This window comes from Cetorhinus maximus, chromosome 18 (assembly GCF_964194155.1).
Source record: "Cetorhinus maximus chromosome 18, sCetMax3.hap1.1, whole genome shotgun sequence".
Lineage (NCBI taxonomy): Eukaryota > Metazoa > Chordata > Chondrichthyes > Lamniformes > Cetorhinidae > Cetorhinus > Cetorhinus maximus.
This window is the reverse complement of record NC_135896.1, coordinates 60,828,569-60,849,332: the sequence shown is the minus strand read 5'-3', so window position 1 is coordinate 60,849,332 and position 20,764 is coordinate 60,828,569. Positions and strand designations below refer to the sequence as shown.

Sequence of the window (20,764 nt, the reverse complement as noted above, 5' to 3'; positions counted from 1 at the left end):
CGAAGCCATGCTGACTCTGCTTGATTACATTATGCATTTCTAAATGCTCTGCTATTACATTCTTTGTAATAGACTCTAACATTTTCCCAATGACAGATGTTAAGCTAACTGGCCTATAGTTACCTGTTTTTTGGCTCCCTCCCTTTTTGAATAAGGGTGTTATATTGGCAGTTTTCCAATCCTCTGGGACTTATCCAGAATCTAAGGATCCTTGGAAGATTACTACCAGTGCAGCCACTATCTCTGCAGCTACTTCCTTTAATATCCTAGGATGCAGCCCATCAGGTCCAGGGGACCTATTGGCTTTTAGCCCCATTAGTTTCCCTTGTACTTTTTCTCCAGTCATAGTTATTGTATTTATTTCCAAACCCACCCCCCCCATCTTTTTTTGCCCCTTGATTGTTTAGTGTTTTTGGAATGCTATTAGTGTCTTCTACTGTGAAGACTGATGCAAAGAATTTACTCAACTCCTCTGCCATTTCCTGGTTCCCCATTATTTCTTCCCTAGCCTCATTCTCTAAGGGGCCTATGTTCACTTTGGCCTCTCTCTTCCTTTTTATATATTTAAAGAAGCTCCTGCTGTCTGTTTTTATATTACTTGCTAATTTACCTTCAAAGCTTATTTTCTCCCTCTTTATTATTTTTTGATCATCTTTTGTTGGCTTTTAAACTTTCCCAATCCTCTGGCTTACCAGTAATCTTTGCCACATTGTATGTTTTTTCTTTCCATTTGATACTATCCTTAACTTCCTTGGTTAACCATGGCTTGCTTATCCCCCCCTCCTAGAATCCTTCTTCCTCACTGGGATATATCTTTGTTGTGAGTCATGAACTATTTTCTTAAACGTCTGCCATTGTTTATCAACTGTCTTTTCTGCTAAACTCCTTTCCCAGTCCACTCCAGGCAACTCTGCCCTCATTCTTTTGTAATTACCCTTATTTAAGTTTAGCAGTTGTTTCCGACCCAAGATTTTCACACTCAAACTGAATGTTAAATTCTACCATGTTATGGCCACTGTTTCCTAGGGGATCTTTTACTCTGAGCTTGTTTATTAAACCTGCCTCATTACACATTCCCAGGTCCAAAATAACCTGATTCCTGTTTGGATCCACAACATATTGTTTTAGGAAACTGTCCCGAATACACTTTGAATTCTTGCTTGTGGCTACCTCTGCCAATTTGATTTTCCCAATCTACATGAAGATTAAAGTCACCCATGATTAATGTACTGCCTTTTTTACATGCCCTCATTATCTCCTGATTTATTCTGTGCCGTACAGTGTAGCAACTGTTAGGAAGCCAAAGACTTCTCCCACCAGTGTCGTCTTCCTCATGTTATTTCTTACCTCCACTCCTATGGATTCTACATCCTCTGCTCCAAGATTGTTTCTTGCTATTGTACTTATTCCATCTTGTGCTAACAAAGCTACCTCACCACCCTTTCCTTCATGCCTGTTCTTTTGAAAAGTCACATTCCCCTGAATGTTTAGTTTCCAGCTTTTATCTCCTTGTAACCATGTCTCTGTAATGTCTATAAAATCATACCCATTCACCTCTATTTGTGCCATTAATTCATTTATTTTGTTCCAAATACTACGTGCATTTAAGTAAAGAGCCATTAATTTTGCCTTTTTACCATTTCTTCACTCTTTGACCTATTTGCTGCTTTTTTTTTAATGTTTGTACACTCTGTCACACTCTGGGTATCATTACCTAAATAGCTGCCCTGCAATACTGCCATATCTTCTTGCTTTGTAAGCATATGGATTCCCCCCACCGCCACCAGAACCCTCCTCCTGCCCAACCTCCCCGTGCAATCAGTTAACCTTGATTTTTGTACTAATCTGGAAAGCAGCACAGCTGTCTCCCATTTCAAAAAAAGTTCATAAGATATTTCTATTTGTCCCCTGATAATGCATTTAAAACAAATGTGAAGCAAATAGAACAGTTTTTAAAAAATAAAAAGTATTGCAAATCCTATTCCAACATTCTCCTCAAGAAACTTTACAACTTGTTTTTTTCCTCCATTTTATCCTTTCTGCTCTCGAGATGCTTAGTTTTTCTGAGGTTAGTTCCAGAGGTTTCAGCAAATTTCCAGCATTTTGCCAAACTCTATTTTGTGCATGAACCTAGGTAATAAGCACCTGTAGCATCACAACCAGGATTAGCTAATTCAGTCTAGGTCAGAGATTGAATCTGGGTTTTTCATATATTATGGATTAATGCCACAGTGAGTAGGACCTTTACCCATGAAGCCAATGGATTTGTTTCATTGCAAAAAATCCGAATTTTTTTTTAAAAATTGTTGCTGTTCCACATTGGAATTCCATGGAAAACCTTTGTTTTGTGTATTTGCTTTTGCAATTTTTTTAAAGAGAATTTCTGCAGCAATGATGCCTTATGGTTCAAGTTGGATTAGTGAGTTGATAGCCAGCTGGTCCGATGGTGGAAATTATTGCAATGAAAGCTGTTTAAAGTATCAATAGTAACTACTTGCTGTTATATTACCCCTTCAATATAATGAAATATATCGAGATGTTTCACTGGATTAATTACCAAATCAATAAATGACCTCATTAAATTCACTTCTGCTCTTAACTGAAAAGTAATTAAACCATTCAAGCTATGTCAATTTGATATGATTATGAAAAAAAAAAGTAATTTTATTTTTTTGTACTAGAATGTTTTGAGGAGAGGAAGCAGTCCTGGTAGTTTGGAAGTGCCAAAAGACCTTCCTGATTTGTTGAACAGACAGAATCAGACCCGACCAGTAGATGACCCAGGCATCCCATCAGAATGGACTTCTCCAGCCAGTGCTGGAAGCAGCGATCTCATTAGTTCTGACAGCCATTCGGATTCTTTTAATGCTTTTCAATATGATGGACGAAAATTTGAGAGTAAGTATGTTCACTCTGGCATTTCTGTTAAGTTTGGAGGTATGTCCATTTATTGATATTTTGCATATCCTACTTTATCTCTGAAATAAATGTTGATTTTCAACATAAATAACCACAGCTTTGGATTGATTTTAATTTGAGATGCTGTGAATGTCCTTTTCACCTCAAAGTGGAGACCAAATTTAGCCCATATTGATGGATTTGAGGGTCTTCTCTTTCTTGCAGCTATTTAATGTACCGCTAAGTTTTTGTGGCAAGCCAGGTAGTACGAGTCATTTATAATGTGAAACAAATGGAATGTTTATACACCTGGGATATTTACTGAACTCTGAGCTGCCAGCTCATTCAAAGAAACCTTTTAGATGTGCAAACATTCATAATAGTTCAAGAGAGTTACCCTCAACATGCATCTTGCCCTGTTACAGCGCCTGTCAATGCTTGTTGTTCACTCTCCAAACCAAGCATGAGAGAAAATTATATTGCTCATTGTGCATGTTATAGGATTCAACCAAAGCTAATTGAACTTGGTTAAAATGGTTAAAAACGTCATCCTGATGTGAAAAATGACCACATGTAGATCTCTATGTGGTGCAGACACGATGGGCTGAATGGTCGTCTCCTCTGTTGTACTATTCTATGATTTGTGTGTCCTATAAATCTCAGGGACCTGTACTATTTTACCACTCACCTGTTTGTTTCTTCCCAGCTAAAAATGTTGTATTCTGTATTCCTCAGGTTGCATCTCCTTTGAATTGGAACAAAATTTTTGATTTCCATAGTTGTAGGCCATGTTCTAAAACTTGTTCAGTTAACAAATGTATTGAATTTTCAATGCAGTCATTTGTTTTAAATAAAAACAAAGTACTAGAAAAACTCAAAAGGTCTGGCAGTATCTGTGCAGAGAGAAACAGAGTTAACATTTTAACACCAATATGACTCTTGTCTCTTGAATCCGGAGTTACTATGGTTTATGTGCCTGACCACTCCTGGTTGTTGGTTCCCAGCACTCCGTAGCAGCAATTAATACCCAAGAATCACCAGTGCAAATTGTGGTGAAACCTGAGCCAGCATGTGCTAGCTGTACTCTGAGACTGGAAACTCACAGGTGCTAAATATCATATAAGGTAAAAACAAGAAGAAAATAATCAATGCAGATCCTCAATTGCAAGTGGGAGATTGTAGCTGCATCTGGAATGACATGACCATTTCATCAGAAATAAATATGGAAAATGCTGGAAATACATAGCAGGACTGGCAGCATCTATTTAGAGAGAAATAGAGCTTATGGCCCAAATCTTTTGTCTCTGGATCACCGGAGGCCAGACCTACCACTGAGATGTGAGCCTGTGGAAGAAGTCCTGACGCTTTGACCCACATGGTAGTTGCCCAGGAAGTTTCAACTTCCAATGGACAATTCTCCCTGCTGTTTGGGACCTTCTGCAAATGTCTCCGACAGTTAGAGTCGGAAACTTCAGACAGTTCTGATGTAATTACTTGGATATTTACCCAGAAAACGTTAGACAGACAAAAGCCTCGTCTAACTTCTGGGTAACTACACAACTGCTCTCTTTCCCGCCCCTCAAAATCTCTTTTTTTCATTCATTCATGGGATGTGGGCATCGCTTGCTAGGTCAGCCAGCATTTATTGCTCATCCCTAATTCCCTGTTCAGAGGAAATTTTAAGAGTGGGTCTGGAGTCACATGTCGGCCAGACCAGGTAAGCACAGCAGATTTCCTTCCCTAAAGGATATTAGTGAACCAGATGGTTTTTTTGTGGTCATCATCAGACTTTCAATTCTAGATTTTTGAATTCAAATTTCACCATCTGCCATTGTGGGATTTGAACCTGGGTCCCCAGAGCATTGCCCCCCCCTCCGGCCTCTAGAATAAACCAGTCCAGTGACAATACCACTACGCCACCACCTCCCCTTAAACTTAACTCCTCGACTGTCCTCCTGACCAGACTCAATCCGACCAGCCCTCTCGACCCGACCCGACAAACTCCTGACCTGACAGCTTCCAACCATTCCACTGCCACCCCAACCTGACTAAGCACCCCCAACTACCAGACTGCCCCTCCTAACTTGACCTGCCTACCCCCACAACCCAACTATCCCACCACCCCCTTATCCACTTAACTCACACACCTACCTACCCTATCCATTCATCCACTCTCATTCCTGTTCGCCCATTTATCCACCTACACTCAAACTGGACATTTAAACTTACCATACCACAGCTGGTGCCGTAAAAAGGGAACGTGTCCTGATTCTACCACATAAGTGGAGCTCTCTGAGGGATGATGTGTTTAGCATTTCTGGAAAAGCTGGACTCTGAAGGTCCCGGAAGAAATGCGGAGCAGCATTGAGTTGGGAGAACTTTTGCGGAAGATTTGGGCCAATGTTTCAGTTCAGATCTGGAACTCACTGCCTAAAAAGGCGGTAGAGACAGAAAATTTCATTGCAATTACGAAAATACTTGGACATGCACTTCACAGTGCTGTAACCCTAAGGCTACAGACCAAGTCCTGGAAAGTGAGATTAGTCTGTACGTTTTTTAACTGGCACAGTTGCGATTTGCCAAATGGTCTGTGCCATAAATATTTTATCTCTATTAGACATTAGTTTTTTTATTCATTCGAGGGATGTGGGCAGCAGTGGCTAGGCCAGAATTTAATGTCCATCCCTATGCACTGAGTAACTTGCTAGGCCATTTCAGAAGGAAATTAATAGTCAATCATAATACTATAAATGGGTCTCACACTTCAGTCCAGGTAAGAACGATAGATTTCCCTCCCTTTAGTACAGTATTGGGCATCAGTAGTTTCATGTCACCATTACTGATATTAGTTTTTCATTCCGTATTTATTTAAATTCCCCAGCTGTTGTGGTGGGATTTGAACTTGTATCTTCCGATCATTAATCCAGGCATGTGGATTACTAGCCCAGTAAAATAACCTCCATGGGAGTTCAGTAGCATAGTGGTCAAAACATCATTTGCTCAGCCTTGAAGAAGGCATTTTAAATAAAGCTTGAGAAATGCTGCAATTTGTCTCCTGAGATCCGCTGTTCAATTGCCAACAAAGTTTAACAGGATTCGTGAGAGAATTTCTCTTTTGTTTGCACAAGCAACTCAGAGTGGCAATCCTTTATTGGGGATAAGGAAAAAGACCATGATAAGCAGCTCCGAAGAAAAGTCCTTTGTCGGAGGGCAGGAAGAACACCATGATCAGCTCCCCCAAGGATGAAATACTTGACCAAAAATTTAGAGTCATAGAAGCTACCAATTTGTCATTGGGAAAATGCTAGAATCCATTATTAAGGAGGGTAGTAACAGGATATTTAGAAAATAATAATATAATCAGGCAGAGACAATATGGTTTTGTGAAAGGGAAATCATGTTTGACAAATTTATTGGAGCCCTTTGTGGATGCACCAAGCAGGGTGGATAGAGAGGAACTAGTAGATGTTGTGTATTTGGATTTCCAAAAGGCATTCAATAAGGTGCCACATAAAAGGTTACTGCGCAAGATAAGAATTCATGGTGTTGGAGATGACATATTAGCCTGTATAGAGGAGTAACAGGAAGAATGGGGATACATGGGTCATTTTTAGGTTGGCAAACTGTAACTAGTGGAGTGCTGCAGCAATCAGTGCTGGCACCTCAACTATTTATGACCTATATTGATGACTTGGATGAAGGGATTGACTATATTGTAGCCAAATTTACTGATGATACAAAGATCGGTAGGAGAACCAAGTTATACGGAGGACACAAAGGGATAGATAGGTTAAGTGAGTGGGTAAAATTTTGACAGATGGAGTATAATGTGGGAAAATGTGAGATGGTGCAGTTTGACAGGAAGAATAGAAAAGAGGAATATTATTTAAATGGAGAGAGATTGCAGAATGCTACAGAACAGAGGAATCTGGGTATCCTTGTGCGTGAATCACAAAAAGTTAGCATTGAGGTACAGCAAGTAATTAGTTAGCAAATGGAATGCTGGCCTTTAAAGCAGGGGAATGGAATATAAAAGTAGAGAAGTCTTGCTACAACTGTATATGGCATTGGTGAGACCACACCTGTACTGTGTTTTGGCCTGCTTACTTAGTCTTTGGAATTCATTTTCCCAGAGAGCAGTGGAATCTGCAACACTGAATATATTCAAGGCTGGGTTAGACAGATTTTTGACAGGATTATGGGGGCAGGCAGGAAAATGGAGTTAAGGTCACAATCAAATCAGCCATAATATTATTGAATGACAGAGAAAGCTCGATGGGGCCAAATGAGCTACTCCTATTTCTTATGATTTTATGAATGGCTCAACATCTAAATGTACTTTGATCCATAGAACTGTTCCTGCAGAGCATGCATAGATCACCACCAATAACTTTCATACAGTCCTTTTGCTTGTTTTCCTGTGAGCTGAAGTAATGACCAACTGTCCTGATGAATGAGTGTCAATGGGATCAGTCCTAACAGTAGATCAAGGAATGAAAAGAGCCATTTTATAATGACACTATTGAAGATTGGGAGTGGTCACTTTCCAGGTTCTTAGCCAGCATGGAAAAATGACTATGTACAGTATGATTCCTGAACTTCAACTGTGACTTAAAGTACAGTTGCATTTAATTTTACAAATATAACTGCGAGGGTCCATCTAGGTTGGATGTGGCAAGACCCGCTGGACAAACACTTGCTCATTGAAAGGGAGATGCTGACTGCCGTGCACTCTTTCTCAGTCACCTTATCGACCATTGACCAAGCCAAATAGAGGGACATCTCTTTTGCAGGGGTTCTGGGCTTTTTACCATAAATTCACTCATTTCTTAGGCCTGTGATCAAGACCAAGCAGGACTATGCTGAAAGGTTCCCACCATAGTTCTTGTGGTTTCAGCTATCTTCTAGTCTCCCAGTGATGCCTTGTAGGATATTTTCCAACTAGATTGTTAGCTTGTAGTTTCAGCTTGTAGAACTCATAAACTGCAAACCCTGATTATAGATCATCTATATTTAATTGGGAATTCTGATTAGATGGTGTTTAGAACACACTCAATGTTGATACTAAACTTCTTATAGATTTGGATAAGTCCATTGCTTTTATCTACTACCACACCAATCTGAAAAGACATTTTCATTATTTGAAAGCAGGGCATCAAATTACTGTCTGAATACAAAGCAATTTTAGAATGTTGCAATCCCGCCAGAGACCCTTAATGTTTAGAGAAATTCGAACACTGAGTAATTAACTTACAGAACTATGCCACAAGATTTCATACTTCTAAACAAAAACAAACTTGATTGTATGCAAAAAGAAATTAAATAAAACAAGCACCATTACTTTAGCACCTATAGCTTATAAAGGTTTATGTTATAAACTCAGTTCTACTTATTACTTCCCACCCCCCAATAATTCCCTTATTTTATGAAATCTCAAAGGTTCATTCATTTCTTCAGGGACCAACCCAAAGGCATGCCATAGCCCTCTGGGAGTCACTTTGATTTTCCTTCCATGTTCCAGCTATTCTCCAAGGTATGAAATTATGTGGGATCCTTCCATTAGCTTTTGGCTAAGTGATTCTCCAAATCTTCTTCAAAAGCTTACAACTGTGAAGTTCTCAGCTCAAACTTGGGCTTCAGTGCATTCTTACTTGGGGATTTGAACATCAGGAACACTCCTGATTCCTAATGGCCCTCTTTTGCTTCCACAGATTTTGTACAGCTGCTGATCCCACAGCTAATTGCCAGCTCCTGGCAAATGATTTCTCTGCCTGTTTCAAGCTGGCTGACCAAGCTGACTGCTTCCAAATTAACTGCAAACTGACTTCTTGCACAAGACACTGTGAACGCCACTGTAGATTTTTTCCTCTCACTGCAAGCTAAGCAAATCTTCCAGCTGCTTTTCCCTCACAAACCCAAACTGAGCCTGAGCCCCACCCACATTCCACATGGTGAACAATAAAGTTAGTATTTTTTTCTGTTTAAAGTGCAGGCCTGACTAACAATCATCTGTTGGTATGCTTAATCGAATGAAATGCAGTCTACACCAAAGCAAAACTGCAACTGCCTCTGTCTCTTCCTGAACTGCTTGCTTCCATCGGCAAGCGCACACAGCTTAAACAAAAGAGCCTTCTACCCCCCCTCCCCCAAACAACCCATCTTTATGACGATATGGCATGCTTTAGTATAGTTTCAAACAAATGTAACCAAATTATTTCACCTTCAACTCAACTCTTTGATACTGTAACTCATATAAATAATTTGTATTGCTTTTGGAGTCTTACTATTTTTCTAGGCCTTCTGGCTCCAATACAAGCTTGGGGATCGATCATTCATTGTTCAAGTTTTATTCTACTGTCAGCTCTGACCTTGTAAGAGAAGCACAAGTTAATTAAACTTAGGCTTGTTTGATTCACCTTTACATTAGATTTGTTTACCTGCTTCTTAGCCAGACTTTTCTATTTATCTTGCATTTAGAAGTTTAATTCCTAAAACTAAGTTATATTCTGAAACATGAATTATGATCGAGATAGAAGTCGTCATCTTGATAATCAGTTTGTTTGCTATTATCCAACAGTAAATAGTTAAATAGAAGCTTGAGTGCTTTTTATGCAAAGGTAGATTAAAAGTCACAAGTTAAAAGCTTCAAGAGCACTTTTGTCAGGTTGTGATTGATATTTGCAAAGCTACTACATAGAGTAATCCACTATTTAAATTTGATCTAGCATTTATCTAGATTTGACTGTTGCATGCTATTAAGCCTGTCATATTTGTGATGGAAATTGATGTTATGGCTACTGTACAAGGACCTACCATCGCCCAAATCCCTCCCAAATTGGTGTTACTTTGGTGTGCATCGAAAGCTTAAATAGGGCGGAAAAATAATTTGTTTGATCTTCATTCTTCAAAGAATATCCTCCTTCCACAAGATCCTGCTGAACTGTTTACTCTAGCCCTGTGGTGGCATTGGTCTTGGGATTTTCTAGTTTGTTCCTGTTTGCTTAAGTTCAGGTCAAAATGAACTGGCGCAATGCTGCAGTTCCTTGTGCTTTATAGGGTGTGTGAACAGACCATGTGCAGCACTATTGGATTACTTTACATGGATGCTGAGGTGCATTGTATGACAAATATTATGCAGTGTATAGGTAGTTAGTTCGATGCTCAGAAGTCTGATAGTTAAGTTCATTACAAATAATTTCTGTACCATAACTTCTGTAGCAGAAATTAAGAAAAATTTGTATTATGTAGATTTGTTCAAGAAATTGGATGTATTTTCCCTCCAAATCTGCTCATCTAAAACTTCCCTCAGTTTCCAATTATGGAGTTTTGCATCTGCTTCTGTTTAGCTGTTCTCGATGATATGCTGAACTGCATATGTGTCAATTGTGCAATGGTTTTCTAAAAGCTTTCTGCTCAAACAATAGTATTGTTCATGTATTTCCCTTCATTTGCTTTTCATTACCACCACCCCCACCCCAGAAAAAAACTTTATCCAGTTGACTGCAATAGAAAGTAAAAGATTGGCTAGAAGAATGGCTAAAACATAATTTTTAAGAGCATGCTTATTGAGCTGGCAGAATGGACATCTGCATATTCAGAATACTGGCTGAGCTGCTTTATTTATTGTTGTGAAGTGATTTTGGTTCTATAAAACCAGCATTTTGCAAACATTTTTGTTTTTTTTTGTTCTGCATCTCTAGAAAGTAAAAATTTTTGCTGCTTTTTTAATATATGATTTGCACAATCTTCTCGATCATACTTGCTCAGGATTTCTTTTTGCTTAAAAAGGGGGTTCATGATGGTCATCATTTTTGGTTCCGTTGTAGGCTTTAGCTTTGGCAGTGAAACCATTTCTACTGTATACACTGAAGCAGATCTAGGAGCACCACGGCAAACAGATGCGGAGCAAGAATTGACGAATTTAACTGCTATGCACATTGATTCCGAAACTAGCAGCCTCAATCTGCAGACCACTTCTGCTGACACAGTTACAATCACAGGTGTGTTTTGCTTGCTGAGGAAGGTAAAAATCAGCTGTTAACATTTAACACAGTGTCCTATTGCTTCACTTGTCTTAAGCATCTGTTTTTAATCTTGCCACTCCTTTGTGGTAAACACTGAATGAATAGCAAGACTTTTATTCAATTCATGGGAAGTGGGCATCACTGGTAAGGCCAATATTTAATGCCCCTGTCTAATTGCCTTGGAGCAGGTGGTGGTGAGCAACCTTACTGAACCACTGCAATCCGTGTTGTGTAGGTACAGTCACAGTGCTATTAGGTAGTGAGTTCCAGGATTTTGACCAAGTGACAATGATGGAATAGTAATGTGCGTGCAGTTGTTGTATCATTGTACCAATTCAAGAAAACAGGAGGAAATCCTGTGTTGGTAACTGAATTACTCCAAAGAAAAGCAGGCATGGAAATTTAAAGAGTCATGCTACACCATAGAATACTGCAGATTAAGTATTCCCAGTCAACTGTGTGTGCCCAATCCAGTTAGTTCTCAATATCACTTCGCCATTTGGGATGACATTGCAGCAAATTGTTGCGGCCTTCTTTGACTGATTCTTAGGAAATGGGTTACTTGTCCTGACATCCGCAATGGGCTAGAGTAAAATCTGTGAAACGGGAGAGAGGAATTATTTTATTCAGCCATGAGAATGTACGACTGAAGGCTATTATAGTGAACAAAGACTGAAAACAGCTTTATTTTCTCTTTATATTGAAAAACTGAACAGCATTTTGGAGACACCGTAAAGACAATAGTATTGATCATTTTGGGACGTGCATCAATTGTGTAACCAAGTATGATAGGAGGGAACTCGGGCAAAAATAATAAATTACTTTTCTGTTTGCTGTGAATTAAGTTTTGGAAAACATTGCTAAATCCAGCTCTGTGCTCTGAGTGAACATTGCATCTTCTGTTCTGGGGATATTATCTGCAAATGTGCATTCCCTATTAATTCAGCATAAAAATAGAAAATGATGGAAACATTCAGCAGACCAGGCAGCATCTGTGGAGAGAGAAACAGTTAATGCTTCAGGTCTGTGACTTTTTATCAGTTCTGTCGAGTGAGAGAGTTATTAGACCTGCTGAATGTTTCCAGCATTTTCTGTTTTTTTTTATTTTGGATTTCCAGCATCTGTGATATTTTGCTTTTCCCTATTAACTCAGTTGCACAATGATGACTTTTGGTTGTGGAGAAATCTGTGGCCCAGATTGTGTTACCTTCCTGCATAAAAAAAGAAATGTAGACTTATCAATATAATTTCTCTGCCATATTGATCCCAATATATTATACTATCACTGTTTCTTACCCTTCTGGAAACTGGGTAAGTTGCATTTTGTAGAAATAAGATACCAAACACAAGACGCTTCGAAGAATATTTTTTGGAGCCAGTATTTATCAAAAATACAAACTGCCTAACATGGCCTAAGACGGACTGGCATTATATTTCCATTGAACTTGCATACAATTCAAATAATTATGTGCACTAGAATAAAAGATTAGTGCCTTGCTTGTGATAAATACAATGTTATAAACTCAATTTCTTGAGAATAAAGTATAATGAATTGAGTGATTCATGCCAGAAAATTCTGTCAGTGAATATTCTTGAAATTAAAAGAAAACGAAACAGCCTTAAAATAGAACCTGTCTTGTTGGTGTTTTGACAGTTGTTCTAAGTTATATGCAGACACTGAAGTCCTGCATAGTTTTTTTTTTGTCTTAACATTTTTTATATATATGGGGATATTGATGGTGCTTTGTTGTTACAAAATGATATGTCATCTATTGCCTTGTTTTCAATTTCAGTTTTTGCTTATTATTGTAGTCTCCTCTGTTAGTATAGATTTTTTTTTAATATTCTTTAGGCTCTGAAAGTGCTTCTCCAACCCATTCAAACACTTGTTCAAGATCTCAGACACCTTCTCCATCCACTTTGAATGCTGATCATGTGGAGCAAAAAGATTTACCACTAGATGAAAAACTGCATCATTCAGTCTTGCAGACGCCTGATGATTTGGGTATTACTTTCATGGTTAATTAACTTAAAGTTAATGTGCACCTTGTTCCAAACTTTTAATCTTGATCCCACAAAGGAAACTGCTAATATGCGACACATTAAGCAACATGTATATGTCTATTTTTTGTGCGATTGTTTGACTGGTAAGATATTCAAGATTCTCAGTAAAGAAGCTGTAGTGTGGTCAATTTTATTTTAGAACAAGAGCTTAGTGCAATTCATACTGTGTTGATGGCATTAGTTTCTATACAGTGATATTTTCAACATACTTAAATTTTAACTTTATGGATCACTTTGTGCATGTGTTTTGAGGTTGAATTAAATTGTGTAAATTAGAATCGCTTGTTGTATAACTTTAAATGTTGTATTGAGCAGAAAATAGTGAGTTTCCAAATGAAGATTGCAGTGTGATGGCAGGAGGGAGTCTTAAAGGATGGCATGAAGATGTTGCGACAGTTATGTGGAGAAGAATGCTTGGTATTTTGGGAGATGTCAACTGCATTAAGGATCCTGAAATTCATGCACAAGTCTTTGACTATTTATGTGAACTATGGCAGAACCTGGCCAAGGTAAGCAGTTAATTTAATTTTGCTTGCAAAGATTAGCAGTGCGACTATGGCATCAACTTTCCACATATATAATTTTTGATGTTGTGCCTATCCTGAATAAATACATAGACAATAAGTAGTGCACAGCAGTTATTTATAGATTAAAAGTTATGATAGCAACCCGAGGTTTAGTAGGCAATGTGTTTTAGCAACCCAAGGTAATGTGTTTTAATTTCATAGAAATGTGTTTTAAAAAAAAATTTCTGGACTCATTGACAGGATGCAAGTGTCACTTGTAAGGCCAACATTTACTGCCCATTCGTAATTGTTCAAGAAGGTGATTGTGAATTGCAGTCATAATCCACTGCAGTCCACGTGGTAAAGGTAACCCCCTTTCACAATGCTGTAAAGTAAAGAGTACCCAGGATGTTGACCACTGACAATGAATGAATGGCAATATATTTCCAACTCAGGATGCCCCCATGCTCCTGCTGCTCTTCTGCTTCCAGATAGTAGATGTCATGGGTTTGGGAGCAGTATTGAAGAAGCCTTGAGTTGCTTCCAGTGCTACTTGAGTTATACACGCTGCAGCTGTGTTACATTGGTAATGAAGGGATTGAATATTCAAGATGGTGGATGGGGTGCCAATCAAGCAGGCCACTATGTTCTGGATGGTGTCAAGCTTAAGTTCCTTGAATGTTGTTTGAGCTGCACTCATCCAAGCAAGTGGAGAGTATTTCATCACATTTCTGACCTATGCCTTATAAATGGTGGAAAGGCTTTGGAGAATCAAGAGGTGAGTTGCTCACCACGGAATACCCTGTCTTTGGCCTGCTTTTTTAGTCACAGCATTTCTGTGGCTACTTCGGTTATGTTTCTAATCACTGGTGACCCCAGAATATTGATGGTGGGGAATTCAGCAATGCATATGTCATTGAATGTCAAGGGACGGTGATAGCCTTTTCTGAAGATACTCATTGACTAGCACCTGTGTGGCACAAATATTACTTGCCACCTGTCAGCCCAAGCCTGAGATGTTGTCCAGATAATGCTGCATGCAGTCATGGACTGCTTCCATTATCTGAGAAGTTGCAAATACTACTGAATACTCTCTCTCATATAATCATCAGCAAACATCCCCACTTCTGACCTTATATTGGAGAAAAGGTAATTGAAGCAGCTGATGATATTGGACCTAGGACTGTACCCTGAAGAACTCCTGCTGTTGAGATGATTGGCCCCTCACAGCCATAACCACCTTTTGTGCTGGGTATGACTCCAGCCAATGGAGTTTTCCCACTATTCCATTGACTTCAACTTTACTTGGGCTTTTTGATGCCACAGACAGTCAAATGTTGCCATGATGTCAAGGGCAGCTGCTCTCACCTTGCCTCTTGAATTAAGCTTTTTTGTCATGTTTGAAGCAAGGTTATAATGAGATATGGAGTCAAGTGATCCTGGCTGAGCTCAAACTAAGCATCGTTGAACAGATTATGGTGAGCTGGTGTGCTTAGCACCATCAACCTTCCATCGAGTTTCTGATGATTGAAAATAGACTGATAGGGCTGTAACTGACTAGATTGAATTTGCTCTGTTTTTGTGGACAGGACGTAACTAGGCATTTTTAAACTATTTTTAATTATTGGGTAGATGCCCATATACTTTACTCTATCTAATGCCTTCAGCTATTTCTTCATATTACGTGGAACGAATTGAATTGGCTAATGCACTGGCATCTGTGATGCTGGGGACCTCAGGAACAGGCTGAGAAGCATCATCTACTCGATACTTCTGGTTGAAGATAGTTGCAAATGCTTCAGCCTTGACTTTTGCACTTAAGTGCTGGGCTCTGCCATCATTTGAACATGGTAATGTTCCTGGAGCTCCCTCCTCCTGTTAGTTGTGAAATTATCCACCACTGTTCATGACTGGACATGGCAGGATTGCAGAGCTTTGATCTTGTTGGTTGTTGGATTGCTTAGCTGTCTATCATGCTGTTTCCTTTGTTTAGCAAGTATGTAGTGCTGTGTTCTAGCTTTACCAAGTTGGCACCTCATTTTTAGGTCTGCCTGGTACTGCCCCTGGCATAATCTTCTGCACTCCTCTTTGAACTAGGGTTGGTTCCCTGACTTGATGCCAGTAGTACAATGAGGAATATGCCAGGTCAGGAGGTTGCAGATTTTAATGGAATACAATTCTGCTAATGGCCCACAAGGCCTCATAAGGTGCTGTATCTGTTCTTAACCTATCTTATTTAGCACGGTGGTTCTGCCACACAGCATGATGGAGGCTGTCCTCGGTGTGAAAATGGGCTGTGCATTTTCACTCTTTCCAATACCGTGAAGGACAGGTGCATCTGTATCAGGTAGATTGTTGAGGACGAGGTTTTTCACTCGTGGCACAGCCTGACAGCGGTGCTCTTCAGGACTGTGCCAGTTCGGTCAGTAGTCATGGTATCGAGCCATTCTTGGTAACGGTCATTTGAAGCCCCCATCCAGAGTACATTCTGCGCCCTGCTCCTTTCAGTGCACCTTCCAAGTGGTATTCAACATGGAAGAGTGCTGATTCATCACCTGAGGGAGAGCAGTAGGTGGTAATCAGCAGGAGGTTTCCTTGCTTATGTTTGGCCTTAGCCATGAGACTTCATGTGCTCTGGAGTTGAGGATTCCAGGCCACTCCCTCCTGACTGCATATACACTCTGTTGCCACCCCTGGTGGGATACAATATACCAAGGAATGTTTATTGAGGATAATAAAACAGAACATGCTGGAAATACTCAGCAGACCAGGCAGCATCTATACAGAGAAACAGAATTCATGTTGAGCTTATGAAATATCATCGATCAACAACGTTAACTAACTTTCCATCTCCAGCAACACTGCCTGACCTTCTGAGCATTTTCAGCATTTCCTGTTTTTATTGCAGATTTCCAGGAGCTGCAGTATTTTACTTCTGTATGAATGTTGATGGAAGAACCTGGGGAATTAGCTGTAAGGTATGATACTGAGAGTTTTAAAAAATTTTATTTGTTCACTGGATGTAGATGTCTTGCCGTTCCCTAATTGCCCTTGAGAAGGTGGTGGTGAGCTTAAACTGCTGCAGTCCATGTGGTGTAGGTGCACCCACAGTACTGTTAGGAAGAAAGTTCCAGGATTTTGACCCAGTGACAGTGAAGGAACAGCGATATAGTTCCAAGTCAGGATAGTCAATTAAACAACTCAGTGGAGGAGGAGGCTTCGCAAATGTCCCCATTCTCACTGGTGGAGGAGCCCAGCACATCAGTGCAAAAGATAAGGCTGAAACATTTGCTACAATTTACAGCCAGAAGGACCGAGTGGATGATCCACCTCAGCCTCCTCCGGAGGTCCCTAGCATCACAGGTGCCAGTCTTCAGCCAATTCGATTCACCCCACATGATATCAATAAACGGCTGAAGGCACTGGACAGTACAAAGGTTATGGGCCCTGACAATATTCCGGCAGTAGTATTGAAGACTTGTGCTCCAGAACTTGCCGCGCCCCTAGCCAAGCTGTTCCAGTACAGCTACAACACTGGCATCTACCCGGCTATGTGGAAAATTGCCCAGGTGTGTCCTGTACACAAAAAGCAGGACAAATCCAATCTGGCCAATTACCACCTCATCAGTCTACTCTCAATCATAAGTAAAGTAATGGAAGGGGTCATCAACGGTACTATCAAACGGCACTTGCTTAGCAATAACCTGCTCGCTGTCGCCCAATTTGACCTCATTACAGCCTTGGTTCAAACACGAGCAAAAGAGCTGAACTCCCAAGGTGAGGTGAGAGTGACTGCCCTTGACATCAAGGCAGCATTTGAGTGTGGCATCAAGGAGCCCTAGCAAGACTGGAATCAGTGGGAATCGGTAGGTGCGGGGGAGAACTCTTCTCTGGTTGGAGTCATACCTAGCACAAAAGAAGATGGTTCTGGTTATTGCAGGTCAATCACCTCAGCTCCAGGACATCACTGCAGGAGTTTCTCAGCGTAGTGTCCTCAGTCCAACCATCTTCAGCTGCTTCATCAATGACCTTCCTTCCATCATAAGGTCAGAAGTGGGGATGTTCGCTGATGATTGCACAATGTTCACCATTCACAACTCCTCAGATACTGAAGCATCCATGTCCAAATATAGCAAGACCTAAACAATATCCAGGCTTGTGCTGACAAGTGGCAAGTAACATTCGTGCCACAAAAGTGTCAGGCAATGACCATCTCCAACAAGAGAGAATCCAACCATCGCCCCTTGCTGTTCAATGGCATTATCGTCACTGAATCCCCCACTATCAACATCCTGGGTGTCACCATTGACCAGAAACTGAACTGGACCAGCCATGTAAATACTGTGGCTACAAGAGCAGGTCAAAGGCTTGGAATCCTGTGATGAGTAACTCTTCTCCTGATTCCTCAAAGCTTGTCCACCATCTACAAGGCACAAGTCAGGAGTGTGATGGATTACTCCCCACTTGCATGGTTGAGGGCAGCTCCCACAACACTCGAAGCTTGACACCGTCCAGGACAAAGCAGCCCACTTGATTGGCACCACATCCACAAACATTCACTCCCTCCACCACCAACGTACAGTAGCAGCAGTGTGTACTATCTACAAGATGCACTGCAGGAATTCACCAGGGCTCCTTCCACAGCACCTTCCAAACCCACGACCACTACCATCTAGAAGGACAAGGGCAGCAGATGGATGGGAACACCACCACTTGGAAGTTCCCCTCCAAGCCACTCACCATTCTGACTTAGGAATATATTTGCTGTTCCTTCACTGTCGCTGGGTCAAAATCCTGGAACTCCCTTCCTAACAGCACTGTGGGTGTACCTACACCACATGGACTGCAGCGGTTCAAGAAGGCAGCACACCACCACCTTCTCAAGGGCAACTAGGGATGGGCAATAAATGCTGGCCCAGCCAGCAAAGCCCACATTCCGTGGATGAATTTTAAAAAAAAAGTCAGAATAGTGTTTGGTTTGGAGGGGAGCTTGCAGGTGGTGCTGTCCCCATGCACCTGCTGCTCTTGTCCTTCTACATGGTAGGTTATGGGTTTGGAAGATGCTGTCAGAGGGCCTTGGTAAGTTGCTCCTGCGCATCTTGTTTCTGGTGCACGTTGCTGCGGCTGTGCATCGGTGGTGGTGGGGTGCCAATCAAGTGGGTTATTTTGTCCTGGATGATGTTAAGCTTGAGTGTTGTTGGAGCTGCACTCAACCAGGCAAGTGGAAGGTATTCCATCACACTCCTGACTTGTGCCTTGCAAATGGTGGACAGGGTTTGTGGAGTCAGGAAATGAGTTACACGCCACATGATTCCTAGCCTCTGACCTGCTTTCGTTGCTGCTACGTTTATATGCCTGTCCAGTTAAGTTTCTGGTCAATGGTAACCCACAGAATGTTGATAGTGGGGGATTCAGTGATCTGAATGCCATTGAATGTCAAGATGAGATGGTTAGATTCTGTCTTGTTGGAGTTGGTCATTGCCTGGCACTTAGGTGGCACAAATATTACTTGCCACTTATAAGTTCAAGCTGAATATTGTCCAGGTCTTGCTGCATATTGAATGCTTCATTATTTGAGGAGTATTAAAAGGTGTTAAATATTCACAATCATCAGCAAACATCTCCACTTCTGACATTATAATGTGGGAAAGGGCATTGATAAGGTTGCTGAAGGTGGTTGGGCCTATAGGGCAAGACACTACCCTGAGGAACTTATGCAGCGATATCCCAGGACTGAGATGATTAATTTCCAACAACCACAATCACCATCTTTTGTGCTAGGTATGTTTACAACTAGTGGGGAGTTTCCCCCCCAGATTCCCATTGTTTAATCCAGTTTTGCTAGGACTCTTTGATACCACACTCAGTCAAATGCTGCCCTGGTGTCAAGGGCTGTCACACTCACCCCATTTCTTGAGTTCAGCTCTTTTGTCCATGTTTGAACCAAGGTTGTAATGAAGTCAGGAACTGAGTGGCCCTGGCGGAACCCAAATTGAGCATCAGTGAACAGGTTATTGCTGAGTATGTAGGTGCCCCTTGATAGCGCTATCATTGACACTTTCTATTATTCCATCACTTTGTTCAGAGTAGATGATGCTGCGGTAACTGCCCTGCTTTTTGTGGACAGGACATACCTGGGCAATTTCCCACATTGCTGGGTAGATGCCAGTGTTGCAGCTGAACTACAACAGCTTGGCTAGGGGCACAGCTGTTTCTGGAGCACAAATCTTCATTAGTATTGCCGGAATGTCATCAGGGCCCATAGCCTTTGCAGTATCCAGTGACTTCAACCGTTTCTTGATAGCACATGAAGTGAATTGAATTGACTAATGACTTTTGTCTGTAATGCTGCAGACCTCAGGAGGAGGTTGAGATGGTTCATTTGCCTGGCACTTCTTCCTGGTTGAAGATGGTTGCAAATGTTTCAGCCTTGTCTTTCACACTGATGCATTGAGGATGGGGATATTTGTGATGCCTCCTCCTCCTGTTAGTTGTTCAGTTATCCACCACCATTCACAACTGGATGTGGCAGGAGCTGCAGAGCTTAGATCTGATGCATCGGCCGGGGGATCGCTTATCTCGGTCTATCGGATATTGCTCAGGCTGTTCAGCATGCAAGTAATCCTGTGTTGTTATTTCACCAGGTTGACACCACATCTTTAGGTATGCCCGGTGCTGCTCTGGCATGCCCTCCTGTACCCTTTATTGAACCAAGGTTAATCCCCTGGCTTGATGGTAATGGTAGAGTGAGTGGTAGTTATGCCAAGCCATAGGGTTTCAGATTGTGGTTGAATATAATTGTGCTGCTGATGGCCCAGAGCACCTCATGGAATCCCGGTTTTGAGTTGCTAGATCTGTTCAAAATCTATCCCATTTAGCATGGTTGGTGGTGCCACACAACATGATGGATAGTATCCTTAATGTGAAGGAGGGACTTTGTCTCCACAAGGACCATGTGGTAGTCACTCCTATCAATGCTGCCATGGACAGATGCATTGGCGACAGGCTAAGCTCAAGATATGGGGCAGAATTTTGTCCTTATTGGGCAGGCTTGGTGGGGGCGGGTGGAAGCAGTTGGGAAGCTGACCGCCATCCGCGATTGGGGCCCGACCGCAATTTCACAGCATGAACCGTGTGTTGCAGTGCTCAGCGCTGCCTGTGTGGGGGGAGGGTGAGCAGGGAACTTCGCGCAGGTGTGCACAGGAAAAGCTCCCTGAGGCACAGAGCTGCCTCAGGGAGATGAAGATATAAAAAAATTAAAATAAAGAACTT

General features: G+C 41.2%; 1 protein-coding gene across 6 annotated transcripts in view; it reads left to right on the top strand.

Annotated features, from left to right (window-relative positions):
- ralgapa1 (Ral GTPase activating protein catalytic subunit alpha 1) overlaps positions 1-20,764 on the top strand; it is a 259,513-nt gene that overhangs the window by 146,472 nt on the left and 92,277 nt on the right. For all 6 annotated transcript variants that reach the window (XM_078562768.1, XM_078562766.1, XM_078562765.1 and 3 more), the window contains 4 exons: positions 2,682-2,898; positions 10,725-10,898; positions 12,775-12,927; positions 13,302-13,495. In XM_078562768.1, the coding sequence (XP_078418894.1) occupies positions 2,682-2,898; positions 10,725-10,898; positions 12,775-12,927; positions 13,302-13,495 (738 nt within the window). The remainder of the gene's footprint in view (positions 1-2,681; positions 2,899-10,724; positions 10,899-12,774; positions 12,928-13,301; positions 13,496-20,764) is intronic.